Source organism: Telmatherina bonti (assembly GCF_933228915.1).
Source record: "Telmatherina bonti genome assembly, chromosome: 10".
NCBI classification, from domain to species: Eukaryota; Metazoa; Chordata; class Actinopteri; order Atheriniformes; family Telmatherinidae; genus Telmatherina; species Telmatherina bonti.
This window is the reverse complement of record NC_136628.1, coordinates 24,568,701-24,589,285: the sequence shown is the minus strand read 5'-3', so window position 1 is coordinate 24,589,285 and position 20,585 is coordinate 24,568,701. Positions and strand designations below refer to the sequence as shown.

Sequence of the window (20,585 nt, the reverse complement as noted above, 5' to 3'; positions counted from 1 at the left end):
AACATGTTTCCTTTTGATTTTTGTATGAGATAAAACATCTGAAATCTTTTTTTTTTTTTATAAACATTAATGAATGTACAGTACAGCTAAATTGAGACAGGTTTTTCTCAACTCATGTAAATGATTTCTTCATAATTACATTAGTGTAGAAGAACAAACATTGTCGTCTCCATTTTAAAGTGTAATGCAACTAAAATGACTTCATTTGGCGCAGTAAAATAAATAGTACATTTTATGAGTCCCACATAATAATAAATGATCTTTTTACAACCAACAAATTTTAAATATGCAGATTTAAAAAAAGAAAAAAAACAGAAAAAGAAAATTGGCCCAAAGTGCAACAGGTAACATCTTAGAGTCATCTTACATAATTAAATAGTCAAGGAGATTTCCACCACCATTTCCAACCCAACACTGTCGTTGGTGTTCAAATAGCACACAAAAAATTCCTTCTTCTTGCAGAGCAGCAATGTTTTGTTTTGTTTTTTTTAAATGTTTTTTCATTCTTCAATGAAAAACATAAATTTCCTCATCTCATTTTTCAGTATGATCATCATATATGACTTATGTCCTGAAGGTGCATCAAGTTGTTTGTAAAAGGGAGCCCTACCTGTATTTTCCCATCAGAAAGGAGTAGTGACAATCCACCTGGGTTATTCAGGTTGCAAAGACCAGACCTTAGCTTAGTTGTTGCCCTCAAAGTTACGGAGGAGGCTTTAGAACATTACACGATGACCCTTGCGACGATGTTCAGTTATCCACCGAGCTCGCTCCTCCATTTGCAGCTGCAGCCTTGCTTTTTGATTTACCATACGAGCGGAAAGAGAAGCGCTTGATGATGCGCCGGGAAAAGCTGCCAGACTTTTTACGGTTGCTGTTTGTGGCTGCAGCAGCAAAGTTGTTGCCCATGTTGGAGATGTCTTCGTGGGACTGGCTGAGGCAGGACTCCTTCTCTCGATGTCTTCTGCGGAACAACAGCTTTGTGCCACTCTGGAGGAAGCCCACTGCAGGAAGAACATGGTAAACATTAAGGTATTATGGCATCGTATCATGGAAATAAAGTGCAAACTATCACTGTAGATTTGGGACTTTGCATGATATCTCTCTCTTGTGAATATGAATTATTTCTTATAATTAATTTAGTTAACTGAAAACCATTTATTACCTCTGACTGCAGAAATATATGCTTGTTTTCTTCAGGCAGTCTTCTATAAGTTTCATTACAAATGTTTCTACTGTCCTGTGCAGACTATTGATTCACGATTGAATTCTTTTTCATCCAGTCCCCACAGTCCACAATTGCTTCTCTTCAGCCCACTGTGACCTTGTATTCTTCTGTGTAGGTGTTTATAGTGATTTATATTTGGTTTTTCTATTTATACAACAGATTTCCTCAAGCCAATCTTCCCTTTGGTCATTGGATTTTTATTTATTTTGTTGTATATTTTCCAATATCCAAGCATACCGGTTTAGGTTGTTTTCTTTATTCTTTGACGTCTTTCTTGGTCGTCTGTATGTTTCCCTTTTAAAACCTTCCAGTTTTGTTTGTACGTGTTAAAATTGTAGATACAGCAGACTGTAAATAGTCAAAATAACTAAATTGAATTAAACTATTGTTGGATGTTTGTGATTCTGTCCATTGTGTCAACTGGCAGTTCTTACATAGAGGTCTGGTGAGAATTTCGCAAAATAGAGCTTACAAGTATCAAATAACAGTTGAATTTCATAAGGAAGTCAGTCCATCTGCAGAGAGCCACAAGTCATCAACCAGAAATATAGAACAATCACACATTCTCCTCACAAAGGTCATGTTTCCTGTCAATCAGGTGCAACTGCTTGTTAAGATCTCTGTTAACTGCAGGTTATATTTGTCTTTTTTTGTTTATAAAATTTAAAATGACAGTACTCCCATAATCCCCCCCCCTTAATTATTGAATTATTAAATTTTCATTAAAATTTTTCCAAAAAACACATTTGCTGTTAAGTTTTAAAAAGGTTCACATAATGTAATTTTGTGATTTGTTTGCAGCGGTCCAGCCTCCAGAGGGCAGTATCAGCACAGTAAGTCTACAAGATGTGTATACTTGTGAGCTGAACCTGAAGTCCATGTTATGTAAGACTTCACAGTATTTGTTTGCATGGGAAATCTAGAGTCTGAACCAACAATATGTCAAGATTAAAATAATTTTTTTTTAAATTTATTATTTAATAAATTGCTTTATAGAGAGAAAGTGTTATCATCTGCTAAAAGAAATTAAATTACTGAATTTTGTGTTGTTTTTTCTCTCATCTTAGTAGGAAAGCCTCGACTTCTGAAGTTTTCTTCATATCTTTTTTACTTCTGATGGTTTTGGTTCACACACACCACTCATCAAGTTAATACCATTGTGCTACCTTTATGGTCTTTGAGGCTGCGGGTTTCCAAGGCACCAGCAGAACCAGTATCCGACTCCACATCCTCCACAGATGGACGTTCCGACACATCAGAAGGTGTGGTTTCATCTGGGTCCTGGTGATGCCCCACCCTGTAATGGTTGCCATGCATGGCTGCGTCCATGGCTGCTGCATAGCCGCTGGACAACATGCAGTTATCCTCTGTAAGCGGAACCTGATGAGAAATTTGGGGTGAGACTTATCAACACCGAAATCACATGCTCAGAAATGCTGATAAGGATCTACACTGGCATTAGCATGTGCTGTCATATGTATAAATACAGGATATATAACAGCATGTATAGTGTACACCCCCATGATTAACAGGATATTTACACTCAGCATTAATAGGAACAGAAGATTTTGTATGAAATGTTCTGAGTTGCACTCAACATGTTTCCACAGATTTTCTGGCAAAATTAGGTCAGAAGGCTCATTCTGTAACAAAGTGGTCCAATGGGGGGGCTGTGACTGTGGATTAAATTTAGATCACACTCGCACTGCCTGGCTCAGAGTCAATGTTACATTCCTAGTAGTGTCATATAAATAGCTTTTTAGAGTGATTTTGTCTTATTTTATTAATATTTTTCTATGTTCTGTGTTTGAATAGTGCCATATAAATAAAGCTGACTTGAGTAATGTGGTTAAATGTACTATACAGTAGATCTGAAAGATATGAAGGAACAACCTTGTACCTGCAATGACACAAACTCTACAGGACACAGTAGCCATTTTCTGACCTTTGACACGCCAGAGATGATTAGTGTGCTTCTTTTTGTTGGGGTCTTTCGTGCTGCTTTGGACGCAGACTCTGTCAGCTGCCGGATAGCCGTCTCTGCAACAGGATCCAGGCCATTAGAGAGGCGACTGCTCTCTGAACAACAAAAACACAAATGTGTAAATAGGCGCTATACTTCTAAACTGCAAAATCCAGATTTTTTTAAACGTTACTGAGTTGTAGTTCTTTGCAGTGCGCACTCTTTGTCTTAGTCATTGTTGAAACATTCCTCTCAGCTCGTGTTACGCTGCTGTTTGTTCCTTATCCTACTTTGCATTTGTTATGTAAAACAATGTCTATGTTTCAGTGTGAAACTCACTGCTCGGGTTGGGACTGTTGCTGCCTCTGCTCTCAGACAGGACAGTGGCTTTCTTCTCAACCAGCTCCACTTTGGATGGAGAACGCATAGGAGAATCACCTGAAAGGAATTTTATCTATCTGAAGTCACTGTTAATAAAACTCCACACATATTTATCTGTTGCTGTGCAGCATCCACAGCACAACCAAACAGCTGATGTGTAGATTTACCTGGGCTGCGGTCAAGTTTAAGTCGAGACTGGACAGTTGTGACAGTGGTGACGATGGTTCCGTCTGGCATGACGGTTCGGTCCACGTCGACTTTCTTGGTGGGCGTGAGTGAGGAGCGAAGTGGCAAAGCATTGTGGGAACTGCGAGGCTCCTCAGTTTCCATGTATATCAACTGCAAGAATGGAAAAAAGGGAGAGAGAAAAATGCTCAGATGTAACAGAGCAAATAAAATGTCGAACGTCGGGAGCATGGCGAAGTAGGTTGAAGAATGCGTCCTAAAGGTTACTGCATGTCTTTGCTTTGAGACAAATGGAATGCACCGAGAGAATACAAGTGTTTATCTTCTCTTTTCAAGATGTGCAGATTTGCCATACGGGTTAAAAAGGAAACAAATGAGACCTGGGACAATGAACTGTGCATCCATCATTGCTAAAATCCAGCTTGCTTTGAGTGTGATGATGAACTGTGATCTAACTTCATGCTTTTAAGTGATTTTCTATCATTTTACAGAAAAGCAACTCATCTTAACACTTGCCTCAGTGGTGATTGTAGCGTTTGGTGCCAAGCCGTGGCCAGGGCTTATGGACAGTGCATGTTGCCCGGTGGGAATTTTGTATTGGAGGTTCAAGGCGATGGAGGCTTGACCAGGAATAAATTCTGTCCAGATATAACAAAAAAAAAAACATTCAAACAAACAGAATACCTCATCAAAGATAAGAATAAATTGTACTATAACAAAACTGTACAAATAGTACGACACTTCCTTCTTTACTATTCAGAGGCTGTGTTAGGAGAAAATCCTAACAAATACCTGTACAGCAAGTTTACCAGCAATGCATTTTAGGCTTGCATGATTTTTGCTTAAGCAGTCTGCACATTCTTGCTGATAAGCTTTGTGGCCAGCAGCCAGTAATAAATTAGTATTGAGCTTTCACTTACGTTCCCTTGTGCCGCTCCGCTCCAAAAGCCTGATTCTGAGCTCTTTGGTTTCTGGGCCAAGCTCCCTTCAACACACAGGAAACAAGTGTCAGACTTTTTATTAATCAGATTTACTCCAGCTGATTTTTTTTTTTCCTTTAAACCCATAAAAACCAAGCAAATCTAAAGAATTGCTCCATAATTGCTCCTGATGACTGTAAATGCAACAGTAAATGTTAATATATTTGTTAAAGATCCAACACTTAAAAGACTCAGATAATCAATCAATCAGTCACTTAATTTAAATTATACATTAAAACAACAAAGCGTTTCCAAAGTTCTGCACACAAAATCAATACACCACAAAATATTAAATAAAAGTTTTAAGCCAATCACAGAAAAAAGCCCGATTTTAAGTTTCATCCTCGATATCAGGTAATGACTGGCCCTTTGATGAGGTCCATGATGTATGGTGGGTGGAGTCCATGTAAAACTTTAAAAACAAATCATAAAATATTAAAATCTACTCTAAATTTGACAGGAAACCAGTGCAAAGAGGCAAGGATTGGTAATTGATCATGTTTTCTGGCTTCTTTCAGAGGTTGCTCAGCGGCCTTTTGGAGTAACTGCAGCTGGTATGGAGGGTGTGGACTCATGCCAGCATAAAGCATATTTGAAGTAGTCAAAACGACTTGAAATAAAAGCATGCATACCTTTCTCTGAAAGACTGAGATAAAAACAATTTCATTCATGATGAAAGATGAAGATGATAAAAAAAAAACACTGATCTTTTTGTCAAGTTTAAGATTGTTGTCGATGGTGACGTTAAGGCTGGTAACGTTGGGACAAATAAAATCAAGGTCCATATATATAATTTCTGTCTTTTCATTGTTTAGTTTTAAGAAATTCTGAGCTAAACAGACTGTGACATCATGAAGTCATGGGTTAGGGTGTCAGGGGGCAAAAGCTGTCCCTGACGAACATGACTGTGTGGGTGTGGTTTGAGCAGATTTGTTCCACTGCTTGTCAAAGTATAATTTAAATGCTGATCAGTCTTAACATAGCTCAGGAGGAAATTAAGTGTAGCTTTGAAAGACTGTTTCATAGATAATAAGAAGCTGACTGAGACTAAACACTTTGATGTTACTTTGAAACGCCCACATGGCACCTTACAGAGTCATTTCTTCACTCCATTCAAGTGCTGTGTCGGGGTTGGTGGGCACAGGCAGGAAGCGAGTTTTCCTCTCTGTAGAGGGTTGGTCCAAGCTGAGGACACAGCACAGCTCAACTGATCTGGACAACTGGCCTGCAAACACAGAGTAACACACAGTCAGACTTCAGCGCTCAGCAGGAAGGTTGACTGAAATGATCCAACACTAAGGGATGATATCTGACCTTTACTTAAGGTCACCCTGAGCTGCCGGAGGAGGAGCCGTCTCACCAAGACACTCTGGGGGGCAGAGTTCAGTCCCACTGATAGGTGGTCCATTGGGGACTGCCAATGTGCAGAGAAAGCAATGCAGAGCTCATATTAAACCAGTTTAAGCCCATAATCTTAACCCAGACAACGACATCCTTTCTTTGACATTCATCTGAGTCAGAAATTTCAGACAAAAAGGACGTGAATGCACTTTTAGTTATAAATTATCACGAACAATTATCTGTTCCTAACAAGAGGTTAAAATTAGTTTCAATACAACTTTAAAGACCTATATTGCCATCTTTGTAACCCTTCCTAACAAGCCATTTGTATTCAGTCTTTTACAAATTGCAAAAGTTATCCATTTCAGTTTGGCTTTTTTGTTCAATAAATAATAAGACAGTGTAAGGATAAATATTATTTTATACATGACTACAGCTCATGAAAAAAATCTTATTAATTCTTTTACACACACACACAGAAACATATTTTTCCCACCAAAGGAGTGGACGCACACATCTTGAGATTGAGAACCATAGCTGGTTGAGCGCTGAAAAGAGTATCCTCTATCATTCCTCTGATCGTGTTCAGGTCCGCCTCACCCTCTGTGCCCTGAGAAGTGAAAAAACAACTGCTGTTTATCAGATGATGGACCTCATTCTGGTGCAAAAACAGAACTACAAGCTGCAGCTCGTAAAAATGATTTAAGTTTGTTTATACCATGGCCAGCAAGAATTCTAATGAAAACTGGCGTGCATTATTTCCGTATAAACGCACGCATAGGTCTGTGAGTTAAATCACTGTAATATCCCTCTGTTATGGGGCGTCCGCGTAGTAACGCGTAAATCAGCTGATTCAGATCAGCTGTTTTTTAACAGGTGAATGAGAGAAACGGGCGCTAGCTTGACAGCAGTTGTTTGCCATAAAAAGTACATTGAGGCAGACATTAAATAGTTCCTATACTTAAGCATATTTAGCAAGTGCTGTTAATAAAGAAACACAAATGTGTTAGAAGATGTTTACTGTGCGGGACCATGGTATGAGCGGATTAACTAACTCGGATCCGTGCATTAGACGGTTATAACGCACTCTGCTGCGCATCGTGGTTTTCTAGACTCTGAGTCATGCATTATAACCATCTAATACACGGCTCCGCGATGTTTAATCCTTACTTATCTGGTTATTAATCAAACTCTCTCTCTCTCTCTCTCTATATATATATATATGTATATATAAATATATATATATATATATATATATATATATATATATATATATATATATATATATATATATATATATATATATATATATATATATATAATTTTGTGAGTATCATCATATAACTTTTTCTGGTAATAAATAAAAACATCTTGTGATGCTAAATATTTATTTGTCTTTATTGCTACCTTCGTTAAATAAGGCCTGTACTGTATGTAGATGTAACTCAGCAGTGGCATTCCCTTCATGACTCATGGTGAGTTAAATGGGCTTGAAAGTGACTCACATGCCAAACATTACATGTTGATTGACATTTATGAAAAGAATCTAGAAGAAAAATGTCGGGCATGTGGCTGATTTTTAAAAGCATATAAGCATTTGGTCTATAAAGACTGAGCAGTTTTAAAATGACACCTTCACAGGCTGCAGTCATATCAGATTAGTAGTGTTGGTATTAAATGTTTTCACCTGTCTCTGCAGCTTGCATGGGGACACAGTCAGAGAAAATGATGGCTGCTTGGAAAGAGTCCAGGATATCAGCAGGCCCTCCTCCTCCACCTCCTCCAGGCGCACCACCACCTCAAGGAGACAAGGCAGAAAGAGCAACACATTAGATGCAAAGGCAGATAGCAGAATAATAGGGCATGCATTACAATAATCAGGGTTAGGGTTAGGATGTCACACTTAAAAGCACAATATCATTTTTATAATTCACCACAAAAACTTCTGTAATTTAATGTGAAGCATTGGCTTATTTAGCAGAAAAAAAAAAAACATTTTATTACAACTGTGGTGCTGGCAGAATCCCACCAAAATTTTGTATATGTCAGAATGTGTGTGTTAAATCATACATTTGCATAACAATGCAAATAATCTTCTGACTTTCTCATATGCATTAGAGGCTGTCCTTCCTGTGTACAAATCCCAATAATCCAGGTGCCATCTTTCAGTACCTTTGCCACCATTGGTGGTGTAGTGATCCGATAGGTGTCCATGGAAACTGCAGCAGGTGACTGCTGGGTGACCATCACAGGAAATGTCAGAGTGTCCACCCAACATTTACAGTGTAAAACCTGCAAGACAAAAGAAGGATGACACTCATCACCATATGTTGCTGAGTTATGACAAACTTCACAGACCCCTAGAGACACTTCTGTGGGGCCAAAAGCCACCAAAACATACAGCACACTTGTCAAAACACTGCAATGTCTATCCACACAAGCAAGAAAATTACACAACCAAGCAATTCTTTAATAATAGGAAACACGAAACGAGTGGATGGAACGTGGAATAAAAAAGATTTCTTACCATTTGGTTCACTGACTGGTCGGTGCAGGTCACGCTGTCTATTGCAGAGGCAGCAGTTAACTGGAGACTGTTGTCAAATTTTATCTGGAGCGAGCTCTAGCAGAGACAGTGGAAGAGAAAAATGTCCTAAATATTGCATAACAGGAAGATGAGACTCACTTGGGGATGACAAACAGGAGCTTGCAGTGCGGCACTCAGATACTGTCCTTGTGGCTTTTTAATACATTTAAAAATGAAAGAGCTGCTGTCTTCCAGAAAGCTAAATTATAATTAAAGCTGGCTTCAAAGCATAATCTAAATCTAAAAAGATTGTTTTTCAAAGGGAATCCCTAAGGATGATTGAACAATCACTCATATGTGGTTTTGAGAGTTTGTTGCATCGTAATAAAACAATACAGCCTCAAACAAAAGATGCTTTCCCATCTCAAATTGTAAAAATATGCTGTTTAAGATGCTGTAGACACTGTGTTGTATTTATAATAGAGCAAAACTGATTAGATCTCTGGCAGCTTCTGTGGATTAGTGGACTCTAATGAATAGTGCCTCAAGATATTGGCATAAAATATTACAACATATGTTCTTATCAAAGAGTGGTAAGGAGGAATTACCATCCTGTATTGGTTTGAATTTTTGTGACAGTGGAATGATTTGTCTTTATTAAAAAGTCTTCTAGTGCTTCAGTCATCACAGCATCCATTACCAAATCTGCATCAGTCAGTGCTTAGTCAGGCTTACAGCAAAGCAGCCTCTCCTGTTTGAGTATCAGCACTGGAGGACAGCTTCCAGAGGACGCATTAAATCTCAGGAATAAGAAAAGATGCACCAGAATTGTGGAGACACCAGTGGCTCTCTGTCATTAAGTGCACATGCCACAGGATCTGTTCAACTGGACAGCTTTAACTGGATCAGGACATGCAAGTGAGAGAAAACAAATCCCCTATTGTCAGGGCATATGTTCCACTAGCTCCAGGTCCAATCTGTGTCAAACACAACCGTGGAGGCGGGGCAGAAGTGGGAGGATGATATAACAAAGTTTGTGGTGTGTGTCTGTGTGTGCATGTGTCAGTGTTTTAGCCAGAAGGGCAAGAAGCCAAGTGCAACGCTGCAAGCTTACGTAGGTTGCCTGGACTAACACTGCAGTCACATGATTACAGTGTACAACCGGCTGTGTTTACCTCGGTTGGCCGGCTCTAAAAACTGATCAGTCGCGCAACCGTTGATTACATCCAGAGTGCGGAGCAAATATAATATGATGCTTTTTTGCTCAGAAAAAAACCTCCAAACACAGGGTTTTTACCAATAGGTTTATGCCACTGAAAGGCCACTTGTGCATCATTCTGCATAATAATAATGCAAAAGAGAATTTTATTTCTCCTGTTTGTTTTGGGCTTTGGTAGAGCAGATTTAGAAAAAGGCATTCTGGCAAGGCTGACAGTGAGAGTCATATTTACATGGTATCTGTCTTAACAATGAGACCACCAGAAACAAAAATATCTTAAAACCAAAACATATCAGATAACATATTCAGCCTAAATCGTCCTTTTTTAGTGTGTCAAACAGAATATAAACCATTAAAAAAATGAAATTCTTGCATAATAGATGACTGGGTTGCCAGATTCTTATTCTCTGATTTTGATCATATGATGTCTGCTTTAAAAGGTACTTTTATCTACGTGTGTCTATTATTCTCACTACCAGTAATCTGTTCCCAGTAACACTGGCAACAATACAAAAGGAACTACCAACAGCTTTGCAGATTACTGTCACAAAGTGCTGTTTCAACTTTATCAGTTTGAAGGAATTGTTTCCAAAATGCATCAGACTTGTTGAAAAGTCAGTTTTGATGGTCCATCCATCCATCAGTATGTCCGTCTGTCTATCCATCCATCCATCCATCCATCCATCCATCCATCGATTCTACTCTGAGCCACTTGTATTCACGATCTTATTTTTTCGATCCCTCCCCACAAGTCGTGACCATGGGTTGGAACATTGATCAACTGGTAAACAAAGCTTTGCCTTCTGGCTCAGCTTCTTCTTCACCACAACAGACCGACAGAGTCTGCTTTACTGCAGATGTCGCACTGCTCCGACACTCAATCTCATGCTCCATCCTTCCCTCACTCCTGAACAAGACCATGACATACTTGAACTCCTCCACTTGGAGCAGGACCACATTCTCAACCCTAAGAGGACAATCCATCTTTTTCTGGTTGAAGACCATCGTCTCAGATTTGGAGGTGCTGGTGGTACGTAGCTGGTAGTAGATTCTCAACATTTATAGCTTTATTAAAGTTTGCTTAGTAAATTTCTCAATCGCTGGCTTGACTGGTAACAATCCGGTGCTCTGTGTAGTTGTATATCCTCGTGGAAGGAACTATAGAGTTTATTAGATCATGGACAGAGCAATGCTGAAAGCCCGGCCACTGATGTGTCCTTGTGAACCATCATTGTTTACTGAAGTGTGTATGTGAAGGGCAAGTCTGCAGAGAAACAGTTCCTGAGGACATTCATAGTGTCATTTCAGGTTTGTCAAAGCTACCCCCTTTGGGTCCAGCTGGCTCGGTAAAGCATGTGGGTCAACCAGAAATACACTCCCCCTCTGGCTTTCGATGACCCTTATTTACTTTTCAGATGGTTTCTATTCATAATGACTATCAAAGGCAAATATTCAATTAATGTAATTCAACTATTATAATTAATAAGAATAATACACACATAGAAATTAGAGCCACAGATTGACTCATATTGAAAATATCCAATAATTTTAGACAGGTTGAGTCCTACAATGCTAAAAACACTGGGACAAATTTCCCCTCTTCAAATGCCTGACTGAGACTATCTGACAAGTGCCATACTCTCCACTCCATCTGTAAAGTGTTGAACCATCAAACATTAAACATTCCTTACTATATTAGATTAAATCTATCTTACTCTGAATTTCAAGTGGTGTTTAAAAACTGCAATTCATAATTAGCAAGATACAGTACATTTCAAGCAGTAAAATGATGGATGACGCTGCAAGGGCAACACTCCTTTCTTGTAGATTAAACTTTGGCTAGTTAAGGTAAAGCTGGATGGTAAATCTGAATCTCACACTCAGCTTTGAATTAAGGATAAAAAGGAGTTTCCTCCACCGTTATATCAAATGAACGCTGAGTGCTAAATGTCCCCTATCATTAGGAAGGAATCTACTTGTGCATAATCACTGGGCATTAATCATCTACCAGCAACTGGCAGTCAGAGTAGGAAGAAATGAGCTCTGTCTTCAAGCTAATCACAAGGCTCTTTATAATTGCAGATTGTGAATGGGCAGCGAGCTTCCGTCCCTTAGTGCTCCTCTAACAGCTAGTAATGACAGTTTGACATCATGTGTCAGCTGCAGATGCATGAGCAGTCTGCTGTTGCATTATGATACGCACATCTTGAGAGGTTGACCGCTCCTTTAAGCCTCCTTTAGTCCAGTCTAAGACTTCTAAGAAGATCCATATCAAATCATGTCTTCAAAAGAAAGATTATATCCCAGGCTCATGTAGTACAAGTTTAGGATACTGACACTTTTTTCCAAACAAACAGCTAATCAGAATCAGAATTAGAAAAAGCTTCTTCCGAGTAGGAACACATGCAAGGAATTTTTGCCGACAGATGTTGTCACACTAATAGACTCATGTAGTGGTGTCTGCTATATAAAGAGCTATTAGAAATACAAATTACACATTATTTCAAATATGCACTATATAGTTGTAGATGAGTAGAGGAGCAGCATAACGACGAGAAAAAAAAATTAACAGCATCAAAGCATTATGACTAAAAGAAGACATCCTATTAATTATGTTTAAATAAAATCATGCTATACAATATATTGCATAAAAGACAAAGTTGCAAAAAGAATATGAGGTAAACATTTGAATATACTCTTCCTTATTATGGTTAATGAAGTACTGCTGGACAAGCACATCTGTCTGTCTGTAGCTACTTGGAAAAAAAAACATGATTTCATTTAGCTGCAAAGAAGCCTGTGACCAACCCTCAGACAAGTGGGATGCAAGAGGAGTGTACAAAATACTGCTGGGAATGTGCTCTCTAACAAATCATAAACTATTCTTGATTTAGGCAGATATAGAACATCATTCAAACTGTTAAAGAACCCAGAATAGACACTAATCCTTGTTCTCTGCTTTTTGTCCTGGTATTGCATTTATTCTCTTTCATCTGTATCTTACATAGCAACCAAGTATCAGAGACAGAAAATTAAATGTCATTACTAAAAGGATTTTGGAGTGAATGCCTGGATCGGGCGGTGGCACTAACACCTTATCTCTAAACGGCTTTAGTGAGTTTATGCAGACAAACATGAAGTCTTCAGAAACAGCAGTCATGAACTGCAAAGAGGGGAAAAAAAGATGATAGATGAGATCTCTGTGCCAAAACTGAACCGAAGAAGACTTAACCATCTTGACTGCATGTTTATGGTCTCATTCAGAAGTTTTGTAACTGATTTCAGTCTCAATTTTACAGTATAATAGGCAAGAAAATTGGTTATGTGTGTATTTATACATATAAAAAGGATGTTCACTCATGAAACCCTTACTTCTCATTCTTATTGAAAACTGCACTCACCCAGATGTTGTGTTCCTATATATGCCATACCAAGCTGGAGCTAACAACATCTGCATGGTCATATGTTTCAGGACTGAATGCATCCTTATTATGTTCAAAATCTGGTGTTAATTGTTTCATTTTATACATGTGAAAGGGTGCTTTACTGATTTACTAAAAATACACTGTGAAGCGTCAGTAAGACACATTTGTTGTGGTTTATGGAGCAAGCTTACAGCCTGTATCTGCATTCAGTCCTCTGAATCATTTTTTTTAGTCCCATCTTGTTTTTTGTGTAAGGGGGTCAGGGTCAGGTTTCCCCTCAGGAATGTTTAGCTACAAGGACACAAGCATCCTGGCAACACACAAAATTAGTGAGACAGAATGAGGATTTCAGTCTTACACCACCAGTATATGCTGCTGTTAAGAGAATATTTATAAACACAACCAAAACATACTTCCAAAGGACTACAGATCTTTCTAGAAATACATATAGCAGCCACTAACACTTGCAAAATCCTCACTAGGAAAGTCCTATATGTAGTTCTATATAATACCAGACACAGCTCTTGTAAGCAATGCAATATTAAAACCATTATGCAGTTGGCTTAACAACATGCTATACCAGTGTGCATGTCATGTTGGCTCTCTTTTCCCATTAGATGCAAGCATAAGGAACTGATTCGCTGAGTAATATGTTGGTCTGTAGCAATGTTTACAAAGCCTATTTTGGGATTACTTGGGCCGAGGCTTGACATCATCACATCCCAATTGTAAGGAAACAATTAGTGTTATTCAGCTCAGTTCATTAACATAGCTTGCAGTGCTAAATAAATCATAAGGCAACAAATGTGTTTCCATGTAAGACCTTATTGTAGGGAAGGATGTAATGTGTAACATGATTAAAATAAATGCATATTGCATTGTAATAGAAAACAAAGATAAAAATTTTATATGTATACACAAATTGGGTTTTTAATGTCACTTGAAAATGAATGATTTCAGCTATGATGAAATTACATTAGTAACCTAAAATTTGTTTGAAATAATTATTTGCCCCTGAAGGTTTATGACAATAATACAATTTCTAATTAACTATATTCAATGATTTGTAAATGTCAAAAATCAATATTTTATTAGCCACACAACATAAAAAACATTGCATGGTGAAAGTGAGACATTTTACAATTTCATTTAAAAAATTACTTTACTGAATTTGATGGCAGGAACATGTTCTTAAAAAGTCAACATTGATGCAACAGAATAGTCAGTGGAACTAAGTATGACTGGAGGAATATATTTTAACGATTAGGGTTAATTAGCAACTAGTAGTAGTAGGGGTAGGGGTGACAGTTCTCCAGCATCTCATGCACTCAATAGATCATGTGTTGTTTTTGATAAACTAAATCCCAAAGCAGTGTTTTCATGTAAGTGAATGTTTTCTGAACAATGCACAACTCACAGTCGTGTGTTCAGTTACTTAATCAGCTCCATCAGTGTGTCTATCCTCGCTCTTCTAACAGCCTTGGATAGACTATTCTGTGAAAAGGTCCTTCAGATTCTCTCATGCTGCCTACATGTCCTGTTAAATCTACAATAAAAACTGCTTTCAGCCTTTAGTCCAGCTGATAACTCTCACCCTTCTTTACTCAGTTGCCCATTTTTTATATACTTTTTTATTCTTTCCAGGAACAAAATAACTATTAAGAAATTATCAGGATGTTAACTCAAAACATGTAAAAAATAAAAAATAAAAAAAAGTATTATCTTACATTTGACAACTGTTAATAATAAATCTTATGATGTAAACCAAGGGGGGAATTCTTAATGAAACTGGACACACCTTTTCAGAAAAGAAATTAAATTCACAATGTTTTTCTCGAACAGTGGTGGAGAATCATGGCCCTATATGGCGCCAAACCTGTAGATTTTAACTGTTTCCCTGCTCCAACACGCTAAACTCAGATTAAACAGCTTATCAAGTTCAGCAGTTAATTTGGATCAAATGTGTTGGAGCAGGAACAGTTTGACATCTTGTAGAACTGCAACCTTGAGTTCACCACCATTTATCCCGAATTGAGGTCAAGGATTAAAAAAGGGCTGTTCACCAACATGTCTGTCCTAATTAATAAGTGAATTATATAAACATGATCATGGTTGTGTAATACTAATAATCATCTGAATTCACCTGTTTAAAAACAGAGGAGTGAAAATGTCAATTAACAGAGCGGACTGAGTCCAAACCCTTCTTTTAACAATACATCCTTGCATGCTTGACCAGTGCAGTGAACAGGCAAACAAAAGTGGCTTATAAAACCTAAACGCAAACAGGCATACAGCATATGTTAGGACTGGTATGTTCTTAGTTCTCTGCTCATCTTACATGGTGTTTGAGCAGGGGGGGCTTCCTGTGAAGATTTTGCATGTTCTCACTGTGTGTGCACAGGTCCTTTCTGTGTACTCCATCTTCCAACAGTCCAAGGACACACATGTCATCTTAATGGGTCCCTCTAAATTCTCCCTCGAATGTGAGCGTGAGTGGTTGTTTGTCTTTGTTTTGGCCCCATGATGGACTGGCAACCTGTCCAAAGTGTACCCTGCTTCTTGTCTGCTAATATCTGGGGGTGGGGCTACATTAGCCCTCCTTACTACATATCTTTCACATGGTTTGAGCAGCTGATTTAAAGAAAGAAAAATCTAGACTTTTCTAAACATTTTTAACAAAGTATGTTGGTCCATTTACTGCTGGTTATATCTTATTAAATATAAAACATGCCAAACTGACAAGGGACAGCTATGAGCACAACTCCAGGTAGCCATCATACCATTATGTACCTCTAAACCTGCTAAGTAATGTACTGGATGCAAAATGTTTATGTTTGACCTGTTTTTTTTTCTAAAACCAGCTGTAACTTATTGGGAACATTTCATTTTTACGGAACGCGGTTGCTTCACAGTTGCTACAGTTTGTGTGGAGCAATCTGGACATGCATTCACACTCTGGTGCAGCCCAAAGAAGTGTACTCTGGTTCGCTTAAAAAACAGAGATCTCAGTTCACATGCAAGTGAACCCTCGTCCAGTTTGCTTGCAGTGTGAAAGCAAACAGACCATCCAGTGAACCAAAAAGAGAAAGCGACGTCTGACACTGTGTGCAACATGTCGGATAACACCAAAGTAAAAAACAGAAACCCCAAGACTGAACATATTTATGGTTGCTCCATTTTTTCACTCCATCCTAATCAATGAGCTATATTTTTTTTTCTGCTGTAGAAATGACATAAAATACTTACAACTTTGACCAAAACATCACTCCATATGTATGACTGACATAAATTCTACAGAGGAAAATTCTCTGCTGCTTTGCCTTAACCTTGCAAGCTTATCCCACTTGTTTTATTTGGATAAATTTCAACATTATCATTTAAAGACCTCTGTCAGCATCAATCTTAAATGCTGGAGAAGTACTTAGGTTAATGCTATACAGGATTTGGGCACTAATCCCCACATGATGACACTGAGGCCATATCTTCATCATGCCATGCTCCTCCAGGGAAGCTCATGTTTTTTGCCTGATGCAGAAACGTAATCATGGAGCGCAAGCTAGAGGAGAATGTGATTCTACGGGACCGTGGCATGGCTGGTTGCTCCCGTGTCTGCTTTCAAAATGGTCACAGACACCTGCCAGGCAGGTGGCAGGTGGCAGGTACCCAATGTATGAGAGAGGCGAAGAATGCAATGCAAACGTTTCTTACCATGTATCTCTGCTGAACCTTAAAGCAGGTTTTTCCTGCTGGTTTTCAGGGAGGACGTGCAAATCCACAACATGAGAATGTGACAACTTTAAAAGTTTTAGTGTGATGTGACTACCACAACATGACACAGCTTGGTAATGAACTCCTGGAGGGTTAACAGATACACATCACATCTGTAGTTGAGTCCAAGCATGTGACCTTTACACCTCAACACAAGGAAGGTACCTTAATCTCCTGATCGCAGTGGCTCTTAAATTACATCCTGTTGGTGCATATGCTCAGTAAGACACGTTTGTGAATTATTATCCAAGTGTCATATTTAAAGGTTCATTAACAGTCAAGCGGCATCATTTGCATACACTCCAGACACATTTAGAATAACAGATTGCTTGATGCACAGTCACAGTGACTAGCAGATATTTTATTGTGATGAGTGAGCCCAGTGAGCTCTTGGCTCACACACTCACTTCACAAACTCAACACCACATGGACAAACAGACACAGACACAGCTTGTCTCTCTATCCTCAAACCTCTGATACATTCAGTCTGGAAAAATAACTCTGCAAATACTTTATCTCTGCTAGTCTGACAGCCTCTCTAGCATAACAACTATTTCAAAGGTGTCACACTGGGGTGTTAAAGCATTTTTTTAAGATCCCAAGGACCGTATAAGTTGCAACAGGTCAAACCTACAGAGAAGCACAACTTTTAAAAACTACAAACCCTTGAAAGAAGGTATTCTGATATCATACACACACATTCAAATGTAGTGTTTATTGCTGCAATAAAAAGTAGGATTGTGATGATATGTTTTGTCCCGATTTGATTCAATTCTGATTTTTTGGGTGCTGATTCAAATTTAATAGGGATTCTCATGATTATTCGATATTGCTGATTTTTGTAGACTAAAAACAAAAAAATAGTGTACAAAACTTTTTCAGGGTCATTTTTCTTAATTTCTATTAGGAAAAAACAACACAGTAGCCAGACAATCATTCTGCTGCTATAATGCCCAAGAATACGTATAAAAAGATCAATAAAAACAATAAAAATGACAAAAATTTTATAATGGATTATTTTTATTTATTTTTAAAAAAAATCTTTTTTTTTCTTATTTGGATTTTAAAATTATGATGCAAAAAATCCTGATATTCTTTTTTTTTTTTTTTTTAATTTGATTTCCCACCCCTAATAAAAAAGAGTTCAATCATCCATTAAAAATCATTTTTAAAAATGGGTGTACTATTAGTTTCGGCAACTCGGCTGCATTGTGATTTATTTTTATATTTGTAAGGTCGTAAAAGTGCTATGAATGCAAGTACAGTGTACTTGGCATCTGGAAACAATAAAGAAACAGTCACTAAGGAGTCCAAAGTTCAACCGAGGTTCACTCCAGAACTGCAGTGTTTGTAAGTGACAGCTTCAAAGGGCATGGCCGATCAACTAATTAGGCCATTGTAAGATAACTAAACTGGCACACACCCATTCCCCACAGTGTATTACAAAAAGCTGTTTCCAGAAAATCTTCAAGATGTCTCACTACTTAAACAAATTAGACCAGATGAAAACAGATGATATCTGTGCAGTTTCAGCAAACACAAAGCCGCATGTCAACACATATGGAATAAGGACAAATGTGTGCAGATTACTTACAGACTAAAAGTGCCATATGAAAAGACACAAGGTTAAAACTCAGGGGACCAGTATAGATACCTTTACCCTTCTCACATCACCATCTTTGAGGCTTTAAGAATTTTCCATTATTATTATTTTTTTTTGTTGTTGTTGTTTTTCCAATCCAAAACTGATCACATAAAGCATCACAGCATGAATGCTCCTCTGGTGTTAAGTTGAACATACACGATGTGGCTTTGCAAAGGTGCGGAAGGTGAGGCACGCCTTGTGAATCAGACTGAACGCAGTTTGTGGTGAATATTCACTCTGCAGATTGATTTGACCCTCATAGACTCCCACATATGCACATATAAAAATATAGTGTTTCTCCACCGTTAGCGTTCGTAGGAAGCATCAGACTATGTAGCAGACTTTGATTCCAACAGATCACAGGTACTATTTAAGAAAGCAGACCTTTAGAAACTTAGCATCGGCCTGGACCATGTGTCAGACTAACAACTGTCTGGAGCACACTGGCCACACTCAATCAACCATTTTTGCCTGAGCCAGTGTTGGAACTGCTTTAATATTGGCAGAGAAGGTTGTGAGCTGACGGATAGACAAGACAAGACAAGCGCTCTGTTTTGGGAAGCAGCAGAATTCATTTTGCCTTATCCCTGTGTGATAAAACACATCAATTTTAGACTATTATTATGGCACGTGGGTGTTCCTGTGGCTATGCTGACTAGTCTCGCCTCTCTACTCTTTTGTGTATCAGAGCTGTTACGCAAGGCTCTGTCCCCCATCCTCTTACCGATTAGAAACACTGTAGCTCCCACACTACCACATCACAGCCCCCACATACACTTCCAGCACACACAAGCACATCAACACCTGCTGAACTATACATGCATCTGCTTAGAGGAGTAACATCAGGCGTATTTTTCTTCACATTGCCTTCATTTTACACCAGCTCCCTGTTGTGCACTGCAACTATGTAATACACCGTTCATTAATAGCTTTAATATCTCAACTCACCCCATGTCTACAAGCTTGTTCATTCAAAGCCTTGACCCAGGTTCGCTGCCAGTGTTCCCTGAAGGACTTGAAGGAAAATAGAGAGGTCAACAAGCCTTTAACTCCAGCTTCAGATGCAGATCCTCCATCCTTGCCCGAGCGGAGCTTCTGCAGGAAACCCCAAACTCCTCCACTCTGATGGGGCTGTGTGGGGAAAACCTGCTTATGCCATGCTGTCTCTCCTTTGCCTTCCTTGGCTGTCTTCCTGGATTTCCACAGCCGCAGTACAGTCAGCCAGTACTGGAGGAGCCATCTCAACACAATAAGCAAGGAGGCTAAGAAGAGTCCCACCAGACACAGCCAACTTAACTCCTGGAGCTCCATCACCGCCTCCGGGAGCCTTTCATATCATTAAGTCCAGATGGAAATATCAGGACTGCCTTTTAGAGCGGATCAGCTCCTTTTAGCCTGTGGATGCCAGCACACAGTCATTTCAGTTACTGATGTATTTACACATTATAACAGTGGAATTACTAATAATACAAGATGTTGGTCATAGACATCCCCCAACCCCATCAAACTTTGACGTGCTCATTCAGAGACACCGTCCATATCTGCATAAGGCATTGGCCGGAGCCAATCCAATGAATACGACGTAAACGTAACGAGGGTAAATATAAAACAAATCATGCAGAATGAGGTGCAGCGTAGGTCATCAGGGAAAACTTGCACAATCAACTCCAGCTTCACACCAACCTGAAGTTTAATTTAAACCGTCCGAGCTGCAGGCTGCAGGTAACCAAACGCGTATGTAGCTCGCTTCATGGCGATATGCATCGCTCCCAACAGCAAACGTGTTTCCCATCTCTGCGTTATCAGCGACGCTTTCCTCTAATGTCTCTCTGCTGTCATCTATCGATTGGAAAACAAGCCTTCTGCTCTCTGTTAGGACATTACAAGCTCCGACGGGTTTAAAATCTCCGCTGATCGTGCCC

The 20,585-nt window shown here is 38.8% G+C and overlaps 1 protein-coding gene across 1 annotated transcript; it reads right to left on the bottom strand.

Annotated features, from left to right (window-relative positions):
* Nucleotides 1-213: 213 nt before the first annotated feature.
* c2cd2l (c2cd2 like) lies at nt 214-19,974 on the bottom strand (the record flags this gene model as incomplete). The annotated part of the gene is made up of 14 exons (XM_079247192.1): nt 214-1,004; nt 2,395-2,608; nt 3,174-3,307; nt 3,531-3,629; nt 3,740-3,911; nt 4,275-4,396; nt 4,679-4,743; nt 5,831-5,963; nt 6,053-6,152; nt 6,576-6,689; nt 7,767-7,877; nt 8,252-8,371; nt 8,607-8,702; nt 19,612-19,974. The coding sequence occupies 14 exons, from the start codon at nt 19,972-19,974 to the stop codon at nt 751-753; spliced, it is 2,097 nt and encodes a 698-aa protein (XP_079103318.1). The 3' UTR covers nt 214-750.
* Between the last annotated feature and the right edge of the window lie 611 nt (nt 19,975-20,585).